At 38.0% G+C, this 23,155-nt stretch overlaps 1 protein-coding gene across 1 annotated transcript; it reads left to right on the top strand.

The window, feature by feature from the left end:
* Nucleotides 1-8,764: 8,764 nt before the first annotated feature.
* On the top strand, nt 8,765-12,071 carry LOC113780709 (LRR receptor-like serine/threonine-protein kinase EFR). Its single transcript, XM_027326489.1, has 2 exons — nt 8,765-11,231; nt 11,665-12,071. The coding sequence occupies exons 1-2, from the start codon at nt 8,765-8,767 to the stop codon at nt 12,069-12,071; spliced, it is 2,874 nt and encodes a 957-aa protein (XP_027182290.1).
* Nucleotides 12,072-23,155: the final 11,084 nt, after the last annotated feature.

Below are 23,155 nucleotides of genomic sequence, written 5' to 3'. Positions count from 1 at the left end.
GGAAGGAGGCCAACAGATGATATATTCGTGGGTGACCTTGATCTACATAACTATGTTAATGGGGCTTTGCATGAACGAGTTTCTGAGATAGTGGACCCGTTGCTTTTTCTTGAAGGAGATGAAAACAGAAATATGACTCCTGGAGGGGAAACTATTAATGGTGGAAGAGAGATGGAGTGCATTATTTCCCTATTGAAAATTGGACTCAAGTGCTCTGCAAGATTACCAAATGATAGGATGCATATGAATGAAGTTGTCAGAAAATTACATCTCATTAAGGATGTTTTCCTTGGTGTCAGGGTGCATCAAGAAAATCTTGAAGCTTAATATCTACAGGTATACACAAGAATTTAACACAGCCCGCAAGTTGAAGTCCATTTTTTCTATATTAGGTAAAGAATTTTATTCTTGACCTAGGCTTGCAAGCTAAACTCGTTCTACCGGTCAAAATCTGTTGTGCTTGCAAGCTATGGAAAAAAAAGAAAGGCAAAAGCTATGTGTTGTGCTTACAAGCATGGAAAAAGATGTCTTGATTTGCAGCTGCTTACAGGTCTGAATCTCCAAGCTGAAGTTGTTAATGGGGTGAGCTAATGAAGAAGACACCTTTGGCTTTTTATTTGAGAACAAAAAAGTAAATGGATGATTCAAACATATTCCTATAGTCTTTCTTTCTAAGAATTAGATGTTCTTGAAGGCTGTCAATTGGTTCAATTCTGCTTGAACATCTTAATGCTTCCATATTATGCTTGGATCTAGTGCTTGGATAGTATGCAATACATTATACTTACAATGCATAGTCTTGCTTCTACTTTCTTTGAATTTTGATTTTGCTACCATATGAAATTTCAGTTACAATGGGAACAACATAAGGGGATAAAAGGTGAGGATCAATTGTACCATAAATTCATATGTTCCCTTATTACCATATCCATATATTGCTCAATTAAGTCACCTTGCCCCTTAAAGCTAAGGATCTAGCCCTGGTGGGGCTCGTACTTTTATGCCATATCTTGATGATTTTGAACGTAAAATGTTAGCAGGGCCTAGTAAGTAATCTAGGCAATATCCGGTTGAAAGAAAAGTTAAAGAAGGAAGTGAAGGGGAAGGAGAAATGAAAAGAAAAGATAAAATGTTAAATAATTGGAGGAACTGCCAAGAAAAAAAAATCAGAAGGGAAAAGGATTTTTGAGTAAACAATTTATCCATGTGCAAGTCGCGTCCTCTGGCTCTGCCAGCCCAACTTAGGGTCAAAATTCGCGAGAAGCACTAATTGCAATTGCGAGAACATTCTACCATCGTGGTAAAAAAAGACTCCATTAGCAGGGAGAAAAGGAAATAAAAAAAGTGTATAGGGGGCAAACTGCAATGTTTTGACAAAACTTTCCTTTTTTTTTTTTTGGGGAATGTTTTGACAAAATTAGTTTATGAAGCAATGTGAAATACCAACTTATATGAAGGTGGACTTTGTTGCTTTGATAATATCATTAAGTGTTAATTGTTAATGTATGTATTTACGAGTTTAGATGTATGTCACATTTATCTCAGTTTGAATTTAAATATCAAACTTTGCAAGTATCTAAAACCTGCTAGCCTATATACCAACAATGATTTGTTCGTTAAACAATCCCATTTTTAACTTGTCAGTTTTAATTAAAATATCAAACTTTGCAAGTATCTAAAACCTTCTAACCTATATACTAACAATGATTTGTTTTCTGTTCGTTAAACAATCCCATTTTCAGTTTGTTTGAAATGACATTGCTATTTAAGCTCTTACTTGTGTTAATTCCACTTTGCACTCTTTACTCCAACTATCATTTGCATCCTTAAACTACGCTTTGCTCTCTACACTATAAGTTTTGTCCAACTTAAATACAATTCTTCCCCAAATGCTCAAAATTAACAGAATAATTCCCATATTCCGTTAACTTATCATTTTAACTAAAATTAACCAGATGTATTGGTACCTAAATGTCAATTCAGAAACCCTTAAAACCTCTTAAAAATCAAACATTATTTTCTTTTTCTTCCTTTGTTCTTGCATTTCTTCTTATTTCCTTTTCTACTACCAGACAGAAGGTACCACCATCGCCAGCAGCATACAATCAATAGTTTAGCCAAGTCTAACACCAGAATCAATAATATGCATATCTCTCCATCATTGAAAACCAATATACATGCTCCCAAAATGCTTCGATCTCACACTCAACATTACCCACAATTAATACAACCCTACCTTCAAATCTAGCGGCACCTCTGCTTCCAATTTCCACTTTCAATTTACAGCAGAAAGTCCAAATATTCTGGAATCCCCACAAAACCATGGTTAGACCAGACAATCTTTAATCACCCCATATTTAAACCCCTATATCCAAAAAAAAAAAAAAATCCCAACTAAAAGAATTATTCTCAACCAAAACAACAACGATGGTACCAATGCCGAAGAACAAGAGACATTTGCGGTCAATGTGAAAATTGATGACAATGGAGTGTGATATGAAAAAAAAAATCAATTTTTCGTAACTGCATCTGACTTTTAGAATTTCTAGACTAATTTTTTTTTGTTTAACCAATTTCAAGGATAACCTAGGTTTGAAAATTCTAGCACCGTTAGATTGGTTTCGTGGTTGTTATTTGAAATCCTCAGTACCCTTGAACCTTAGTGACAACAACTTTTCATCTCTGCTAGTTGGATGTCAAGAAACTCGTCCAGAAATCACTATTCTAAACACTGCTAAAATTTAAAATGCCTTATCTTAGAGTTTAGGCCTATATTGACGGGCAAGACACCGCTTGCGGCTTGGATTTCAACAAATTAGAAATTTTTGCCAATTTTTTGGAGATTAAAAATTGAGTTGGAAAGGTGAGAGAGTTAGATTATTGGGTGGGCCGGTGAGGAGAAGGGATCATTAAATTAAGATGAATAAGAATCAGTAGATGAAGGTACAACAAAAGAATCTCAGTGGACTCTGAGGATTTTTTTTGTTTTTTTGGGTCTCTTGAATTTACATTTTTGTCCCCAAAAAATTTTGTTTCTTTCGCGTTCCGTCTAAGAATTGCATTGAAGTGGGACGAAATTTATAATTTAGGGAGTAGAGTGTTTCATTTCTAAAATTGAAGTTTAAAGGGTGCAAAATGAAATTAACCCTTCTTGCTCCCCTTCGATCTTGCTTTCCTGCATCCCCAGCTTAACTCACCTTGCTTTCCATAATAATCCCAGCATCCAACTCTCCCCCTCATATTTCTTCAACTATATATTAACCGATCTCAACTCCGCTCCGGCGGTCCTTTTTGGACGGAAACCTAGACGTTTACCGGAGCTGTAGGTATGCATCAATACCGGTTAATCTCTTCATAGATTATCCATGGAAGACAAAGAAACAGAGTTCCTCTGTAAACTCACAGCAAACCATCTCTTTTTAGCCCAATTCGGGTGCCTATGAATGAGATAGCAAGAAAATTAGATCTGGCATTTACTTCAAATCAGATCTCGGGGTCGGATCCTATTCTGAGAAGTAAGGAAATTTTTCCTTACTAAATTTGATGCCGGATATGATTTGCTTCGAGCCAGATCCCAGGACCGAACTCACTTTTGAGAACTGAGAAGTTTCTTTTGATTTGATCTGACTTTGGAGTTTGGACTTACGGTCAGATCCTTGTTAACGGTTACAATTCATTAAAATTTTACCACCAAATGAGGCCTCAACTTTAGACTATTATGTTTCTGATCACTTGCGCTTCTTATGTAAATACCTATTCACATGAAACAAAACTTTGAAAATTTTGTTGATCATTGACTATAAGATACAATTCTTGAATCATAACAATTCTAGCTGTGCAAGATCACGTAAAGGATTGATTTATTGCAGAAAATCATTCTTCACATTTTAAAATATTTTAAAATACGCTCTATTATTCTAATCGATCTGTTATATTAGTGTATATTATAGATAAACAAACTTTGTTTTATCTTGAAAGATATTTATCCTTTGTAATAGATATTAATAGTGAGCAAGTATAGCCTAAAGAAAAGTGGTTACTGCAATTTATGATTTTTTTTTTTTTTGAGAACTGTAATTTATGATTTGAAACCTTTTCTATCTTTGTCCATCTCCCTAGTGTTTATACCAAGAGACTAAAGTCTTCCGGTCCTTGCGGAGTAGACATGCAATGTACTAAAATCCAAGCTTAAAATTATAGACTTAAAAAGTAAGTCAACAGCACTGTTTGGTCCGTCCTAAGAAGTAGTCGAGTGAAGTGCACAAGTCATTTAGTAGTCGAGTAGACATGAAAGAATAAATTGTGGGCCACGAATATAGAAATTGTGAGAGCATTCAATATTTTCTGTAAATGAGGGGCTAGAAAAACTTTGAGAAAAGTCTAAGAAGGTCACTCTAATTGAATATTTTCTGTATGCTCAAAAATCGTCGATAGAGAAATTTCTTTGTCACTTCTCCCATACACATTGAGATTCTTAACTGTAGTAGAAAGAGAGGCGAAAGACCAAAACAAAGCAAAACGGACAATAATCCAATCATCCCAAAGTGCTTGTTAGAGTGTAATTTATTTCAACAAAATCCAGTGCCTTGTTGAAATAATGCTCAGGGCACGCAAGGAACAACAAAATAAAGTAAAATGAAATAATAAAAAGGGTTATTATCACTTTATCCCCTTAACGTTTGGTGCTACTATCAATTTCCCCCTTAACGTTATCTTTTAGTCACTTTACCTCCAAAACTAACGGTCAAACTTAACGGAGTTTGTTAATTTAAGTGAAAAGACAGGTTTAACCATTAAATTTATTATCACTTTGCCCCCATAAAATATAGTTTCAATATCATTTTACACCATAGAGTTATTTTTTAGACAATTTATCTTACCATTAAACCAATTTAGCAAGTTTAAAACTTTAGAGGAAAATACCCTCCTCTTTGCATAATAAAAATAAGGAAAAATGGCCAATTTCGTCCCTAAATTTTTTATTAGTGTCGATTTAGTTCCTGACGTTTATTTCTGACTAATTTGATACTTGAACTTATTTCGTAGTTCTAATTAAGGGCCTTCGCGGTGGCACCACTACCTAAAATTGATTTGACTCCTAATTAACTAATTAAACAGGAGTATTATCACGAGAATGTAATAAAACAAGTAAATGGTATAACAAAATCACTAGATAAAACTTTTTTAAAGTTTGATATTGTGATTTTTTACACAATTTATACTTAATTTTTTATAACCCATAAGTGATGTTTCAAAAATACCCTTCTTTAATTGGTCAATTAAGAGGCAGATTAGTTTTAGGTGGTGAAGCCGCCACAGGAGTCCTTAATTGGAAATGCAAAATAAGTTCACATATCAAATTGGCTAGGAATAAAAGTTAGTGACTAAATCAACACTAATAAAAAGTTTAGAGATGAAATTGTCTATTTTCCCTAAAAATAATAAAAAATTTAGAGTGACTCTTCTCATTTTTAGTATCAAGAACAAAAAGTCAAAGTATTAATTGCTTTCTTCTTGACAGTCTTATTAAAAAAATAGAAAGACGGAGAGGAGAAGGGGGAGAGGGAGAGAGAGAGCTCAATTCTTTTTTTAAAAATTACAAATAAAAAAAGTTAAATACTTTTATTATTTTAAAATTATTTCACTTTTTTGTTTACCACAAAATTTCAATCCTAATATCGACAACCTTAAAGTAATACGATAATGTTAGATTTTTCTTTATTTTCTTTTTTGGCAAAATCTAATTTGTTGTCTCCTTCTTTCCTATCTCTTTTTCTTTTCCTAGTATTCATAAATGTGAACAAAAGAAATTTGAGAAAACTCTTTTATTTTTATGTTTTTTTTATCTCTTAAAGTGAACAAAAAAGGAAGATAACCATTCCAACTTTTTTATTTTTAATTATTTATAAAAAAGGGTAAATATATTTAAATTTTTTGGCCATACGAATTAGATTAATGATGAGGTAAAATGCCTAAAAAATATAGGAACTAAAGTGATTGTATCACTATCATCTAAACGAATAAAGTGATAATAACAATGTAGTAATGCTATAAAATAAAAGGGTATTTTTGTCCAAAATTTCTTAACATGTTGCGTTGAATTACTTATGGGGTAAAGTGACTAAAAGATAATATTAGGGGGTAAACTGATAGTAGTGATATAGTTTAAGGGAATAAAGTGATAATAACCCTAATAAAAATATCAACTCTGTGGAAATAGCGTCCATCTACAAAAAAGTTACTTCAAATCACGACATTTTTAAACGATAAATACAAACATGAAATTTTCTAAAATTAATAAGGTGAGTGAATTATCCATTAGTTTGTTTCTATTTGAAACCTTTTCTTTCTTCATTCATCGTCATGGTATTTACACCAACAGACTCAAGTCTTCTAATCCTTGCAGAAAAGACATGCAATGTACTAAAATACAAGCTTAAAATTATAGACTTAAGTCAACAGCAACTATTTGATCCTTTCTAACAAGTTTTTGAGTGAGACTATTTTTTGAGTGGTACAAAATATTAGAATTGACTAATGATTTTAGGGAAAAGTAGACAAATTAAGAGAAAGATGATATCAGAGAGTGAAGTTCAAAATAACTATACCTTAAGGGGATTTACTACAATTAACTCTTAAGGGTATCAATATCTTTTTGACATTTTCGATACGCAATATTAGAGTTGACTAACGATTTACTGATAAAATGAGGAACAAATAACGTTAGAGCGTAAAGTGCAAAACTGGATAAACCTTGAGGGAAGTTTTTGTGATTAACCCTTTATTATATGATCGACAATTTCAGATGTTAGTCAAGAATAATTATTCAAAAAATATTTCTCTCATTTCCCCAACAGACCATATTGCTTGAAAACCATGGTCCTGATCTAGAATCTAGCAATCAAATGAGGAACGTTAACCAGAAATCAAGTTGCACACCAAGTGCAAGTACAAAGTGTTTTTCTATGATTCAAGTACGAAAGTAGTCAGTCAGTTAGCGGATTCAGGAACTTATATGGACGCAAAATGGTTAACCACAAAAATATCAATCTGAGTGCATGAAATACGATGAATTTATCTAATCTGAACGGCTGAGTAGCTTTTAACTCATGATCACTTTGTCATTAACAATGAATAGAAGTTCCCGCGGCTAAGGATCTCCAGTACCTGAAAATGATTCATCAACATTACACAATGAATAATTGCACTAATCACGATCATAATGAATATTCAATGAATTTTTAATTGTTTAATGAGAAAGAATTTGTGGACGAGGAAGAAAGATGACCCAGCAGCTGCGGACCATGTGTGACCTTAAATGATAGTCTTCACCAAGTAATTTTCCGTTTCATTAAAAATCTTGGGACCACCAAATTGTTTCATCTCTCATGTTTAAAAAAAAAAAAAAACTTTTTCTTGTCTATCACACATTCTAAAATGAAGTAAAATTAGCTTCAGGATGACAATCTGATATAGATTTTAGGGATAGCATTGGAACATTACTTTAAATTTTTTTTTTTCTAAATCTAGCAGACACCTGATATGCACATATTACATTAAGTCAACATAAAAAAGAGAAAAAACTAAAAATTATAGCATAAAAAACAAACCCTTCTTTTTAAAAAAAAATTAAAATTTTTTTTGAGAAAATGGCATTAAAACAATATAAAAAAGGGAAAAATGGGGAATAGATTAAACAAAACTCACCCAAGCCAACCGACAGATTCTAGCATATCAAGATTCTTGTGATTTGTGTTAATTGGGAAGATCAAGTACTCCACACAAATGAAGGCTTCCTGTTAATCATCATCTCTGGTAGATGATCACATTAATCCCAGCTTAAACAAAAAACAATTTCACAGGAGAGATTCTAGCATATCAGATATACGATGATCCGTTTGGAGTCCTAAAGTCCTGGAACCATAGTTATAAAACCCGATCCGGCCCGGCAGTTGAACCGATCAACCTGGTGTACCCGCCAGTAGACCGGGCCGGGTTTCTAATTAGATCGGTTAAGCACTGGAACCGTTGACTAGTCAACGACCCAGTGGTTCAACCGAATTAAACCGGAAACCCAGCCGGTTTTGTGGAAAAAATTTTACAAAGTTGTTGGCTGGATTTGAACCTATGACCTTAGGTAAGGTTTATGACAAGCTCCCCACTAGGCTACTCCGCTACATGTTAATTAGTTATCATTCTTACGCTATATGAACGTTTTATCAATTTTATCTTAATCTTTTTTTATTTCTCCAAAACAAATTTATTTGGAATCTTTTAATACAAACTTATGACCACCAAATTCTATAAATTATAAAATAGATTTCAAAAATAACATATTACATAATTTATTTTAAAGACAAATATTGTTTTTAATAATTTTTTGCACTTAAAATTTGTAAGTAACCTAGATAATTACACTAAACATAGATAAAATTTTACACTTAAAATTTAGTGGATCACTAATTAAATTTATGTTTTGATGATTCTTATATAAATTAATTATTCTATAGCAAATTAAATCAAATGAGCATTTGTTATGACATTATTTATTAAAATTTATATCATATATTATAGATATAATATTTAAATATATTTAGTGACCCACTGGTTCAACCACTCACCCACCGGTTGAACCAGTAACCCGTTGACCCACCTCCTTCGCCGGTCTCCTTTCCGGGCCGGGTTTAATAACTATGCCTGGAACCATTCACAACACCATTGTCACTGGGAAGGAGTCAAATGCAGTGCCCGACATCAAAGGGTCATGGCCTTGACTCTAAGGGAAAAACACTTGTCTGGAACCATATCTCCTCATGTCGGAAATCTAAGCTTCATGAGGTTCATCCAACTTCCGGGGAATCAATTCCATGGTGAGATTCCCCAAGAATTTGGTCGCCTCTTCAGGCTAAGAGCCTTGAACCTGTCAATTAATGCACTCGTTGGAGAAATCCCAGCAAACCTGAGCTACTGCACAGAGTTGATAAATATTAGCCTACGTGACAACAAGCTAGAAGGGAAAATTCCGATTGATCAGCTGAGCAATTTGAAGAAGCTTGAAAATTTTTATCTTTACAAAAACAATTTCACAGGAGAGATTCCCTCCTCAATTGGGAACTTATCATCATTGATCCGGATTGGATTCAGCTTAAACAATCTGGAGGGAAATTTGCCCGTGGAAATGGGGCTCTTAAAAAGGTTATCTTTTTTTTCAGCAGCAGAAAATAAACTATCTGGTATAATCCCTGCCTCCATCTTTAATAGTTCAGCCATTATTTCATTTTCAGTAGCCGCCAATTCCTTTCATGGCAATCTCCCAACCAACGTAGGTCACACCCTACCAAATCTGCAAAAATTATATCTTGGGGGAAACAAGTTCTATGGAAACTTTCCGACTTCAATCACCAATGCTTCTGGGCTTGACGTACTCGATCTTCCTAGAAATAATTTTAAAGGCCAAATTCCAACTAATTTAGGAGATCTGACACAACTTAAATTATTAAATCTTGCTGCTAATTTCTTCGGCAATAATCCTACCGGAGACTTGGACTTTGTTGCATCATTGACCAACTGCAGCAATCTAAGAATTCTTTCCTTGAGTGCCAATACATTTGGAGGTAATGTACCTAAAGTCATGGCCAATCTCTCACATCAACTCACTGAATTGTACATGGGGTGGAATCAACTGTCAGGAACTATTCCAGAAGGGTTTGGACATCTTGTCAATTTAGATATCCTTAACCTTGAAGCAAACTCTCTTTTTGGGCTCATTCCAAGAGATTTTGCCAAATTACAAAATTTGCAACTTCTGAGTCTAGACCAAAATGAGTTGTCAGGACAGATCGTCCCCACCCTATGCAATGCCACTGCTCTATACTTTCTAGAGTTATCAACTAACCAGTTTGAAGGGGGTAATATATTTGACAACGTTCTTATGAACTGTCAAAATTTGCAATATCTGGATATATCTCATAACAACTTCACTGGAATTATATCACCACAATTTTTGCAGACGCACTCATCACTGATGTACATCAAAATAGATGAAAATTCATTTAGTGGTTCTCTGCCTCCTGAATTTGGAAAGCTTATACATTTGGTGGATTTCAATGTTTCTCAAAATCAATTTGCTGGAGATATACCCATCTCACTTGCTGATTGTTCAAATCTGGAGAATCTTTTTATGCAGGCCAATTTTTTCCAAGGAACAATTCCACCAAATTTGGCTTCTTGGAAGAGCATCCAGCAATTAGATCTTTCAAGTAATAATTTGACTGGACCAATACCAAAAGAACTTGAGAAGCTTCAATATTTGAGGTACTTAAACCTTTCCTACAACGACATCGAGGGTGAGATACCAAACACGGGGATTTTCAGCAATGCAAGTCAAATATCATTGATTGGCAACAACAAACTCTGTGGAGGCATTCCAGAATTGGAGTTCCCTCCTTGCCCAGTGATTAAGGGGAAAAACAGAGGAAAGCTGAAGGTTGTCATATTGCTGTCCATTGTTTTACCGGCAACGCTTCTGGTTCTTGTTACAGTGTTGTTATATTTCTTGGTATATCGAAAAAGAGAAAGAAGACTGGTGGCCGGATTCTCTAGCATGCCTACAAGAGTCGATAAGCTCTTGCGAGTTTCTTACCATGAACTGCATCGCGCAACTTCAGGATTTTCTCCAGAAAACTTAATTGGTTCAGGGCATTTTGGAGCTGTCTACAAAGGCACACTAGAAAAACATGGCAATAAGCTTGTAGCAGTCAAAGTTCTTGATCTTCAAAAGAATGGGGCTTCCAAAAGTTTTAAGGCCGAGTGCAAAACATTGAGAAACATTCGCCATAGAAACCTCATCTCTATCGTGAGTTATTGCTCCAGTATTGATTCCAAGGGTGATGAATTCAAAGCTCTAGTCTATGGTTTTTTGGAAAATGGGAATCTGGACTTGTGGTTGCATCCTGCAGAGACAACTGATCACTCAACAAGTCTTAATCTTCTTCAGAAGCTAAATATTGTAATTGATGTGGCTTCAGCATTGCAATATCTTCACGACCACTGCGAAGCAGAGATTGTTCATTGTGATATAAAACCAAGTAACATTCTTCTTGACAATGATCTTGTTGATGTGGGTGATTTTGGATTGGCAAGGCTCCTCCCAAAACCCAACAACAGATCTTCCGAGCAGGGAACCAGCAGTTCTATAGCCGTAAAAGGGTCAATCGGTTACGCAGCTCCAGGTAATTACGAATGTTTACAGTCAAAATGTTACTTAATTGTGCACAGACTACTGTTTGGCACTTAAAAGTTGGCACTTTCACGGGTTATCATTATTCTTTTTTTATCATAATTTCCATCAGAGTTTTTAAACTTTTTATACTTCCTCTTGAATATAAAATTCTGTTAAACAGTTATAGGAGAGGTCAACATAACTCTGCAATGCAAATTAAAGCTAATATTAAATAATAATAGTAAAAAACAAGAAAAATATACATACTATTGAAACAAAAGGCAAGAAAGTGTCGGATGTCCATATGGAAAAGGAAAAAATGTATAGTGATTCATTTTAACAATTTCAATCAAGTCTTATTTACAAACTAGTACTTAAGATTTATATATATATGGTTTCTCCTTTACAACATAACATTAATATATCTAGAAACAAAAATTCAGAGTATGGAATGGGTCATGCGGCATCAACTCCAGGGGATGTTTACAGCTACGGCATTCTTTTGCTAGAGATGATCACAAAGAGGAGGCCAACTGATGATATGTTCATGGATGAGCTAGATATACATAACTATGTTAACAGGGCTTTGCATGAACAAGTCTCCCAGATCGTGGACCCGTCGCTTCTTTCTGAAGGAAGAAATGAAAACAGTAGAATTACTCGTGGAGAGGAAACTAATAATGGTGGAAGAGAGATTGATTGCATTATTTCCCTATTAAAAATCGGACTGAAGTGCTCCGCAAAATTGCCAAATGATCGGATGCATATGAATGAAGTTGTCAGAAAATTACATCTTATTAAGGATGTTTTCCTTAGTGTCAGGGCACAACAAGAAAATGTTCAAGCTTAATAGCCACAGGTACACTCGAGAATTTAATACAGCCCGCAAGTTGAAGTTCATTTTTTTTTTCTATTTTAGATAATTTCTTTTATTTTGGACGAAGTCTTGTAAGCTAACTTGTTTCTATCATTCAGAATCCATTGTACTATATGTGTTGTGCCCACTAGCACGGAAAAGGATGTCTTCTCGTACTAATGCTTGAAATCTTGATTTGCAGCTGCTTACTGGTCTGAATCACCATGAAGAAGTTGCTAGTTCGATGAACTGATAAAGAAGACATCCGTGGCTTTTTCTTTGAAAAAATGAATGGATGATTCAAACATATTCCTAGTCTTTCTTTACAAGAATTGTATGTTTTGAAAGGTAGTCAATTGGCTCAATTCTGCTTGAGCATCTTTATGCTTCCATACTATGCTTGGATCCTATGCTTCCATAATATACAATAAGCGTATTTAGTCCATGCTTAATATTGTCCCACAATGTAGAAACTTCAGTCAACTTTCCCTTCAAAAAAAAAAAAAACGAAACTTTCAGGCAACGCTTAATTTGCAAATCTATTCCTCTTCTCCGAGAAAAAAAAATGGATCTCCATAATTTCATTTCTTGTTGATACTAAAATCAATCTCCATAAGTATATGAAATTCGAGCACTGTCTGATACTTGATTTCATCTCAGATTAGTGAGGAGTAATTTTCTATACTTGTTTATGCTTGTGGACGTAATATTCACTCATTCGTTTGACCAATTCTTTGTGTAATTGGAAAACAAATATGCCAATTTTGAAACTAAAACACCAAGTCCACCTTTTAAAGGATTTTAATGAATGTCAGGCTTCAACTATCATAACCCTAAATTGGAGATGGGGAAGAACTCAGATGAGCTTAGCAAGGAAGAAGAGGGAAGAAAGTACAGAGAGTATAGTGAGTAGAGAGAGAAAATAAGGAAGAGGGAAAATTCAATTGTTATTTCTCTGATGCTTTTCTCACCAATCGTGCTGATACAAATAGGATAGGCTAACTACCTATAACTAATTTCTGTTACAACTCACGCGCCTGATGCCAACTGATGAAATCATTCATACGGCACCGTTCTACTTATTCTTCCTTATTACTAACATTTCTTCAAACGACATCGTTACAATCATTTGTTAACTTTTGGCTTAACTCCTCTATCCTGACATTACCTCCTGCTCAAAAATATGTCTTGTCCTCAAGACTGGAATTGAGGAAACTGAGAGTGTATGAAATCTTGGTCTTCCCACGACGCTTCCTCAGGTTCCAGCTGACACCATTTGATTAAGAACTGAATAACTGGCTGGCCATTGCGCATGATGGCTCTCCTCTGCATCACAGATTCTGGTTGCAAGGGACACTGATCTGCATTGTCAAACTCCGGCAATGCCTCAGACACCTGTTGCACTGGCCCAATCTTTTTCTTCAGTAGGGATACATGGAAAACAGGGTGAATTCTGGCTCCTGCAGGTAACGTGAGACGATATGCTACTGATCCTACTTTGGCTTCGACCTGGAAGGGTCCATAGAATCTGGCAGCCAGTTTAAGGCATTTTCTGATAGCAACTGTCTGCTGCCTATAGGGTTGCAATTTGAGGAAGACCCAGTCTCCTACCGCAAAAGATCGTTCAGTACGCTGTTGGTCAGCAAAGAACTTCATTCTGTGCTGTGCCTTAGTTAAGTGATCCTTGAGACTACTAGCAATTCTCATTCGTTCCTGAAGAAGCTGAGCTGCTGCAGGTATGATAGTATCCACATAAGGGCCCAGTGGCAAGGGAACAGGTTTGTAACCGTATAAGGCCTCAAATGGGGTCATCTGCAAACTGGAGTGGTAAGAAGAATTGTACCACCATTCTGCCATTGCTAGCCAACTGCTCCAACGTGTTTGAAATTCCCCAGTCATACACCTGAGGTAAGATTCAACACACTGGTTCAATCTTTCACTTTGCCCATCGGATTGGGGGTGGTAGGCTGAGCTATAATGCAAGTCAGTTCCCACCAATCTAAACAGTTCCTGCCAAAAGGTGCTGGTAAAGATCCTGTCTCTGTCTGTGACAATAGACTCTGGTAACCCATGCAATCTGAAAATGCTATCTAGAAAGAGTTGAGCCACTTTCTTAGCAGAAAATGGGTGGGATAGTGCTATGAAATGTCCTACCTTGGTCAATCTATCAATGACCACCATGATAGTATCATAACCCTGAGATTTGGGTAAGCTTTCTATGAAATCCATTGTTACATGTGTCCATGCCATACGAGGGATAGGCAAGGGTTGTAACAGGCCTGGCAAGTGTACATGTTCAGCTTTGTTCCTCTGGCAGATATCACAGGCCTGTATAAACTGAATAACCTCCTGCCTCATTGTTGGCCAATAGAAGAGGGATTTAATCCTTTGCCAACACCCCCTTTGACCCGAGTGGCCACCTACAGCAGAGGAATGTAATGTCTGTATAATCCTGGCTCTCAGACCATTAGTTGACCCCACATAGATTCTCCCATTGTATTTCAGCAAGTCACTGTTCCATTCATACCCTGGGTGTGAGCTAGGATCCAAGAGCAACTGGGAGATAATATCCTTGCAGTGATCATCTGAGAGGTAGCTTCCCTGTAGTTCAAGAATCCAGTTTGGCTTAACTGTGGACAAGGCTAGACATGACCCTGTGATAGTAATGTGAGGCTGCCCCCTTTCGTGCAATCGAGACAAGGCATCTGCTACCTTATTTTCCACTCCCTTTTTGTATTGGATTTCATAATCTAGGCCTAGAAGCTTGGTGAACCACTTGTGTTGTAGAGCAGTTGTAAGTTTCTGATCTAACAGATACCTTAGTGACTGATGATCAGTCTTGATAATGAAGTGATATCCAACAAGGTAATGGCGCCACTTAGTCACTGCCATTACCAAAGCCAGCAATTCCTTTTCATAGGCTGAGAGTCCCAGGTTTTTAGGGGACAATGCCTTACTAAGGAAAGCCAGGGGATGCCCTTCTTGCATTAACACTGCGCCAATTCCCCCTCCACTGGCATCAGTCTCAATGGTGAATGGTTTCTGAAAGTCTGGTAGTCTAAGAACAGGTGCAGTACACATGATGTTTTTCAGTGCAAGGAAAGCTTCTTGAGCCTCTGGATTCCATGCGAAGCTATCCTTCCTTAGCAATTCAGTCAGGGGTTTACAAATGATGCCATAGTGCTTGATAAACCTTCTATAATAACCAGTCAACCCCAAGAATCCCCTCAATTCCTTCACTGTCCTTGGACTTGGCCATTTCAAAATACTACCTATCTTGGAACTGTCCATTGACACTCCTTCTTCTGTTATAGTGTGGCCCAGGTAATCTACTGTTAATTGTGCAAATGAGCACTTAGAACGTTTTGCAAACAAGTTATGTTCCCTCAATATTGATAAGACTGTCCTCAGATGTTGCTGATGTAGCTCTAATGTTGGACTATAGATAAGTATATCATCAAAAAAAACCAGAACAAATTTTCTCAGGTAAGGCTGGAAGATCTGATTCATAAGAGCCTGAAATGTGGCCGGGGCGTTTGTTAGCCCAAAAGGCATTACTAGGAACTCGTAGTGACCACAGTGTGTTTGAAAGGCAGTTTTGTATGTATCTTTAGGCTTGACCCTGATTTGGTGGTAGCCTGAAGTGAGGTCCAACTTTGATTTATACTTAGATCCTGCTAGCTCATTGATTAGTTCATCCACATTGGGTATGGGGTATCTATCCTTGATAGTCATCTCATTCAACCTTCTGTAGTCTACACAGAAACGCCAGGTTCCCTCCTTCTTCTTGACCAGTAGAACTGGAGAAGCAAAGGGATTGTTACTGTGAATTATGATTCCATGCTGCAACATATCCTTAACCTGCTGCTCAATTTCTCCTTTTTGTGAGTGAGGGTATCTGTAAGGCTTCATCTTGAAGGGCTGAGAATCAGGTTTTAGTGGTATCTCATGATCTAAACTCCTAACTGGAGGTAACTTAGTTGGTGCTGCAAATACATCTACAAATTCTTCGATAATACCCTGGATCTCTGTAGGGATGTCATTTCCCTGCCCTTGATCACCTTGTCCCAATCTCATGGACATGCATAACTGTCTCTTATACTCAATGAATGTTCTCAGATCACCTCCCCTAATTAAGTCTAAATCACAGTCTTCAGCCTGGCCATGCAAGTGTACTGCTTCCCCGTGATGTTGTAGGGAAATGGTCAGCTTGTGAAAATCAAAAGTGATAGGGCTGAACTGAGTCATCCAATCCACCCCAAGTATTATGTCCCATCCACTTAGATCCATTACTTTGAGATCATAGCAGAACCTATGCTGATTAATTCCCCATACCACCTTAGGACATATTGCCTTACTAGTTACACAGGCCCCATTCCCCACAACCACAGAAAAAGGATTGACTAATTTATAAGGAATATCAAAGGCGATTACCTTCTCACTGCTAATGTAGCTATCAGAACTGCCAGTGTCCACCAGTATCAGCATTTCCTCCCCATCCAGTACACCTACCAGTGTGATTGTTTTCCTCTTAAGTGACTCCGACAATGTGTGTAGGGACATCTCCATAACCTCCCCTGGGTTCCCTGTGGTTTCGTCTTGCTCTCCCAGTGCATCCTCAAATTCAGTGTCCTCTTCCTCATCATTGACCAGAAAGTTCAAATGACCAAGTTTGCACTGGTGTCCCTGCCCAAATTTCTCTCCACATTTGAAGCATAGGCCATGACTCCTTCTGTACTGTATTTCTTGTGCTGAGATTTTTCTTGGTTCTGCTTCAGTAGTAGCAACAGGTTTGCCTTTGAAATGAGTGTTCCTGAATGAACTAACAGGAGGTACTCTGTAATGTGAATTGTGACTCATCTGCTGAGATGCACTTCTTGAAATCCCAAACCTATTCTCTGAGTTAGTCTTTACGTTCTCTTTAGGATTCCTGGACTGCAAGTACAGTGCATTCTCCTGCAGTAATGCCAATTCAAAAGTTTCAAATAGGGATGTAGGCCTCAACATTCGGATCATAGTCTTAATTTCGTCCTTCAAGCCACTGATGAAGCTTGATACGAAATATTCTTCACTCAAATGTGGATTTTTCACTGCCATGAGAGTCTTGAGTTCTTCAAACTTTTCCTGGTACTCCTCGACCTTCCCTGTTTGATGCAGTTTGTTGAATTCCTCCACGACATCTTTCCCTGTCCTGTTATCGAACCTTCTACACAATAATTCTTCAAACATTGGCCATGTGATCTCAGGTTTCTCCACCTTAACGCCCTGGAACCACCTGTCTGCCTTCCCTTCCAGATACATCTCAATCACTTCGACCTTCTGTTCCTCAGGAATTTGGTAGTTTACGCAGTACTTGTTGCACTTCCGAATCCATTCTCTTGGATTTTCCCCAGAGAATAGGGGCAAATCAATTTTGGGTGGATTCGGAATCAGCAGCTTGTTTGTCTCCCTTCTTCCCGTTCTGCCGCCTTCGAATCCTATGTGCAACCTCTGATTAGGTGGTGGCGTTGGCAACAGTGGTGGTTGATCGCTCATGGCCCTTCCAGGTTCAAAACTCAGCTTCTCCTTGTCCAGCATCATCTTCATGAGAGCACTGAATTCTTGTTTGATTCCTGTGACCAGAACTTCCATTCTCTTGTTGTTTTCCTCCAACTCTGTTCTCAGCTCCTCGCGAAGCTGCTGTTGTTGATGGTGTGAAGCCTGTAGTTCTTCGATCACCTCCTGCAGCTTGGAATCTTGTTTCTTAATTTGTTCCTCCAAAGTCTTGAATCTGGTACTTTCCGCCATTGTTACTAATTTTCCGAGGATTCGACAAGCTCTGATACCACTTGTCAGGCTTCAACTATCATAACCCTAAATTGGAGATGGGGAAGAACTCAGATGAGCTTAGCAAGGAAGAAGAGGGAAGAAAGTACAGAGAGTATAGTGAGTAGAGAGAGAAAATAAGGAAGAGGGAAAATTCAATTGTTATTTCTCTGATGCTTTTCTCACCAATCGTGCTGATACAAATAGGATAGGCTAACTACCTATAACTAATTTCTGTTACAACTCACGCGCCTGATGCCAACTGATGAAATCATTCATACGGCACCGTTCTACTTATTCTTCCTTATTACTAACATTTCTTCAAACGACATCGTTACAATCATTTGTTAACTTTTGGCTTAACTGATAGGTTACAATTTTATCATTTATTTTATAATTAATTTCCTCTATTACTTAACCCAATGTGAATTAATTATTAGATTCTACTCACTTTTCGTAATTTGTATTTATTTCAGGGAGTAGAATAAAAATGTCACAATCAAGGCCAATTTGACAGTCATCGGGAAAGAGTTCAAGTAGCAAGCATCCAGGGCATTTTTGGAACAAGGAGATACAAGGCCTTTTTGGTAATTCGCAGAGCGCAGCATTAAAAGGAGGAACGAAGGGCTGAAGGGAGCGGCTTCTTCCCCCTGGGGGAGCCGCCGCACAGCAGGGAGCTGGCTTCCTTCTTAGTTTCTTCCATTTTTATAGTTTAGCTTTTCCTTTGACCGTTTGGTCTCCTTCGTCTTGTAGTGGAGAGCTTTTGACTTTTCCTTGGAATATTTTGTGGCTACCTCTACGTGAGTCAGGAGCACTGAAGACTAAATCATCCATTGTTACTTTACTTTGCTTTATTCCTTCGAGTGAATTGCATTTCCCAATTTCGGAGTTGATGGCCGCGACTCTTGTTACAATTTTGTGTGGATTTTGTTCATCAATTATGAACTAATTTCCTCACTCTAGTCAAGGAACAACGAAGGCTCTGGGTCGTCTAAAATTTGTGAGATCGATTTAATTTTATCTTTTTCTTTCATTTATTGGTATCCGCATATTTCTTGGTTGCTATGCTTATGGTTATTTAATTAATTGATTGTCTTGGATCCAGATAATTAGTTGATTGGATAATCTATTGTCAATTAGGGCATTAAATCCGTAATTGTTTAATTGCTCTAAAATAGTGGCAACTGGCATAATTAGACTTGTGTCAGGGGAATACGCGGGCTAATCTAAAATAACCCTGGTAGTGCGTTATTTGATTAGAATAGGGCTCCTCTAATACGTAAGGCAATTGGGGAATTAAATTCTACGAGCGTACCTAGGATTATTTCTCAATTAGAGCAGTGATTAACGGGCGTATCTTAATCATCGACACAGTAAGGAGGGGTTGACTGTCATCGCTTGTTTGGCAGTTATAACCTATTTATTAGTAAATAATTGGGATTGCCTTTGCTTATCGATGATCAATTAGGTGAACCATTGCTGAAGTTATTCCTTGGCTAGATCCTTAATTATCACTCATTAGATTTTAGTAATTTGTTATTTAATTTTTAGTAGTTTCTTAGATTTTATTTGAATTTCTTTGATTGTCACCTTCTGCACAAAAACACCCCCTTGTCACTGTGAACTTGAAAAGAAATAATTACTCCCAGTCCCTGTGGATTCGACCCTGCTCACCGCTATCTACAGAAATCACTTTTAGTTTGAGCAGGTTTTATTATTGCACAGGCTTCGACAACCTGTCAATTTTTGGCGCCGTTGCCGGGGACTGGCGCTAGTTATTTGTTTCTTTTTCAATTCATCTTGTTTACATTTTTTTTATTTAGTTTATGGCTTCTTACACTCCGTATTTTGGTGATATACTGGATTTTATTTCCGGGGAAGGCAATGAGGCTAGTTTTTTTGTGAGGTCTGCATATGCAGAGGCACTAAACTCTGTTAGAGAAAGAATGGCTGCTGCAACCTGTGAAATTTGTTATGCCAGGGATCATTCAACCGGTATGTGCCCCGAATATCAAGACTACCTGAGTGACTATCTCAAAAAAAAATTTGGAGATTTTCCACCCCAATATCAAACGCAGTATGACCCTTATTCAAACGGGTATGATCAAGAATGGTGGGATAATTCCAATTTTGATTATGCAACCGGGCCAATGGATTTTCAACAGCAAGAGTCTCAGCAATCATCCTCCGTGTCAGGTATGTCTCTTGAAGAAATGATGGAATTACTAATTGCTAATACAAATCGATTTCATCAGGAGACACAAGCGAGCCTAGATCGATTTCATCAGAAGAGACAAGCGAGCCTTCGCGACCTGGCAGATCAACTGCGTCAATTGACATCCAGGATAGAGCGATTAGCTCCTCAAATGGAAGAATTGCCCTCACAAACCAATATCAATCTTGAGGAAGATGAGAGTGCAATTGTCCGGCCAAATGACATGGAACTGCAAGAGTTTCAAGAAAACGGATTTAAAGATGCAGTTGAAAAGGAAGCTGAAGTGCAAGAAATGAGACTCCAGGATCAACTCATTCAAGTGAACGATTCCAGTGAACAATCTCCAAATGCGGTGACATCTTCTCCACTCCTTAATCAATATTTTCCTGACTCCTATTCTTCAACTCCTGTTACTGAAATTGATTTTATTATGCCAGAGAATTTAAAATTTCATGACAGGAATAAGTTAAGAGTGGAGATGGCAAAATATCTTGAACCAATGAATGCGTGTGATGGAGGAGTGAGTGGAGAATGCAGATCATTGTTGACTTGTTTAGCGCCATTTATTAGTCCATGGAAGCCCGTAACTCGTGTGCCCAAGAATTACTCCATCTATGAGGGTTACCAGGATCACGTTGAAGATGAAGCATTGAAGCGAGCCACAAGATTTTATCCTCCATGAGCAAAACATGATAATGTCTAGCCGAAGACATTAAAGAAAGGCGCTCATTGGGAGGCAACCCAATTTCTTTTAGTTGTTTGTTTGATTTTATTTGTTAGTTTAAATCTGTTTTCCCTTTAATTTGACTGATTTTGGGTGTTGATTTTCGTCTTTGCTGATTTGTAAGCGACCTTCACTCATGACGCGCCCGCGTGATAACGTGCAGGAAGCTCACGATCAGGAATTTCTGAAACTTCTGGGAGCTCTCTTGGCCTCATGACGCGCCGGCGTGATAACGTGCAGGAAGCTCACGATCAGGAATTTCTGAAACTTCTGGGAGCTCTCTTGCTCTCTTGACGTGCCCGCGTCACGTTCGCGGGAAAGGTAAGGATTCAAAAAAAAAAAAATTCTTTTACCGTAGCTACCTCTTTTCTTTTTTGTTACAAAAGAAAAAAAAATAAAAAATAAAATAAAAATAAAAAATTTTTGAAGAAATAAAAAAGAAAAAAGAAAAAAAGAGGAAGTAATACGGAATCAAAAGGAAAAAATTTTCTTTCTCCTTAACCGTAGCTAGTTCTTGACTTGTCAACGCAAAAAAAAAAAAAAATCCTTTCTTTTTCTTTCTTCTTTCTTTCATTTCTTTCTTCTTCTTTCTTTTTTCTTTCTTTCTTTCTTCTACTCTGTTCTCCTGCTGGTCCGTCGCTCCTGCTACACGCGCACCTCCAGCTCAGTGCCGCCCACCAGATCTGCCCCCACCGCTCGCCACTGCCGACGCGAGAGTGACGCCGCTGCACGCTGCCGGCTCCAACTGCACGGCTCTCCTCCATCTCTCTCCAGCTCCTCTGAGCTATGTTGCTCACCCGGCGTCGACCACCACCACAAGCCGTCCCTCGCAGCAGCTTCCTTTTTCTGTCCGCTGCTTCTTCCTCTCGCTCGATTGGACCCATCGAGCGCCGCCGCTGCTGAAGCTTGCCAGCCGCCCCCTTCGCTGTCCGCGCGCCAAGTTCCGCCACGCGACGCAGGCCACGGACAGGGCCCGCACGCCACTTCGCGAAGGCCCAGCTCATCTGAGTTCCGCTGCCCGCAGCTCCACCTCCGACCGCTGCTGTTCACGACACCAAACGCTGCACCTCCTCTCTCTTCGCCGCACGCCACCCGCTGCTGTCCCATTTCATTTGGTTGTCATCCAAGGTGGAGGTAATTGGAACTTGTCCCCCATTCTCTTAATAACTAATTGGTGCTGCCTGGGTTGCTCAATAGTTAATGTTGTTGACGATTGAAGTTTATTTTCTCAATTGGTGAATTCCACCAGTGGTACTGGTCGGACTATTTTCGCTTGGAATTGCTATTTCTTTTGGGTTGGGTGAAATTGTGCAATTAATTGGCCAACTGGAGCCATTTGTTGGGACTTTGGGTGAGTTGAAATATTGCACTTGTTTGTTAAATTGGGAGGCCTCTATACCATTTACATTGCTTATTCCAGTTCAGTGCATCTAGTTGAAATGCTGGGTTTCATTATTAGATTTGACTGAGAATCCTGTGGATACATTGCTTGTTGTGTGAATTGAGCTACATTATTTGGGGGATCTCACTAGTGTGGGTTAGTAGCCGTTGAACTTGTTTCATCCATTGTTTGGGTATTTTGGCTTCACTGGGTCACTTCTACTCTTTTGGCTGACTGTTGGAGGTTGGGCACTTGGAGTTACTCTGCTACTGTCGAATTTATGAGTTATTATTGATTGCATTGTTATTTCTTGGGGCTGTTGCTACAATTTCAGTTGATTGAGTTGTGCATTCCATTTTCCGCCAGTGGTACTAGTTGGAGTGTTTTCCCCCGAATGTGTTTACTCTAGCTGGTTAGATATTCGATCAAACTGCCAGGACCTTGTGGCTGTGTTGCTCTTGATAAACTTTAGGGTTGCTATTGCTAGATTTAGCATATTATTGGGGCATTTGTTGCAATTTTAGAGTGCATTTGTTGAGATCATGAATGGCCAAGTTTGCTTGTTGACTGACTGAATTAGGTAGTCCCTATGCTTACGGACGTGACTTTGCTAGTTTTCAGTTGTTGATAATAGTTTCTGGTTGCTGATTTTGGAGTGCAACTGTTGCTTTGTTGACCATATTTGGGCTTGGGTGCCCGTGGTTGCTTTTGCATTTGACTATTGAGTGGGGAACACCAGTGACTATGGATTTGCATTTGTTGGTTGCTATCTTTGTTAGATATTCTGTCTTTTGTTGTTTGAGGTGATAATTGGCGTCAATGGTGAGTGGCGCCACTTACAAGCACAGGTTCACAACGTAGATGAGCGAATGACGAACGTCACCCGCCAAGTGGCAAGGATGTTTCAGAACTCGGCTTCCCTCCACTGTTCCCTTCTATCCCTTAGCTGTTCA

Source organism: Coffea eugenioides, chromosome 8 (assembly GCF_003713205.1).
Source record: "Coffea eugenioides isolate CCC68of chromosome 8, Ceug_1.0, whole genome shotgun sequence".
Lineage (NCBI taxonomy): Eukaryota > Viridiplantae > Streptophyta > Magnoliopsida > Gentianales > Rubiaceae > Coffea > Coffea eugenioides.
Note: the sequence above shows the minus strand (reverse complement) of the source record. Positions and strands in the feature narration are given on the sequence as shown.

Excerpts from the sequence above, each read along its gene's own strand:
- LOC113780709 (XM_027326489.1), top strand. The coding sequence starts at position 8,765 with ATGGCCTTGACTCTAAGGGAAAAACACTTGTCTGGAACCATATCTCCT. Across the intron at positions 11,232-11,664 it reads AATCGGTTACGCAGCTCCAG|AGTATGGAATGGGTCATGCG; the intron begins GTAATTACGAAT and ends ACAAAAATTCAG.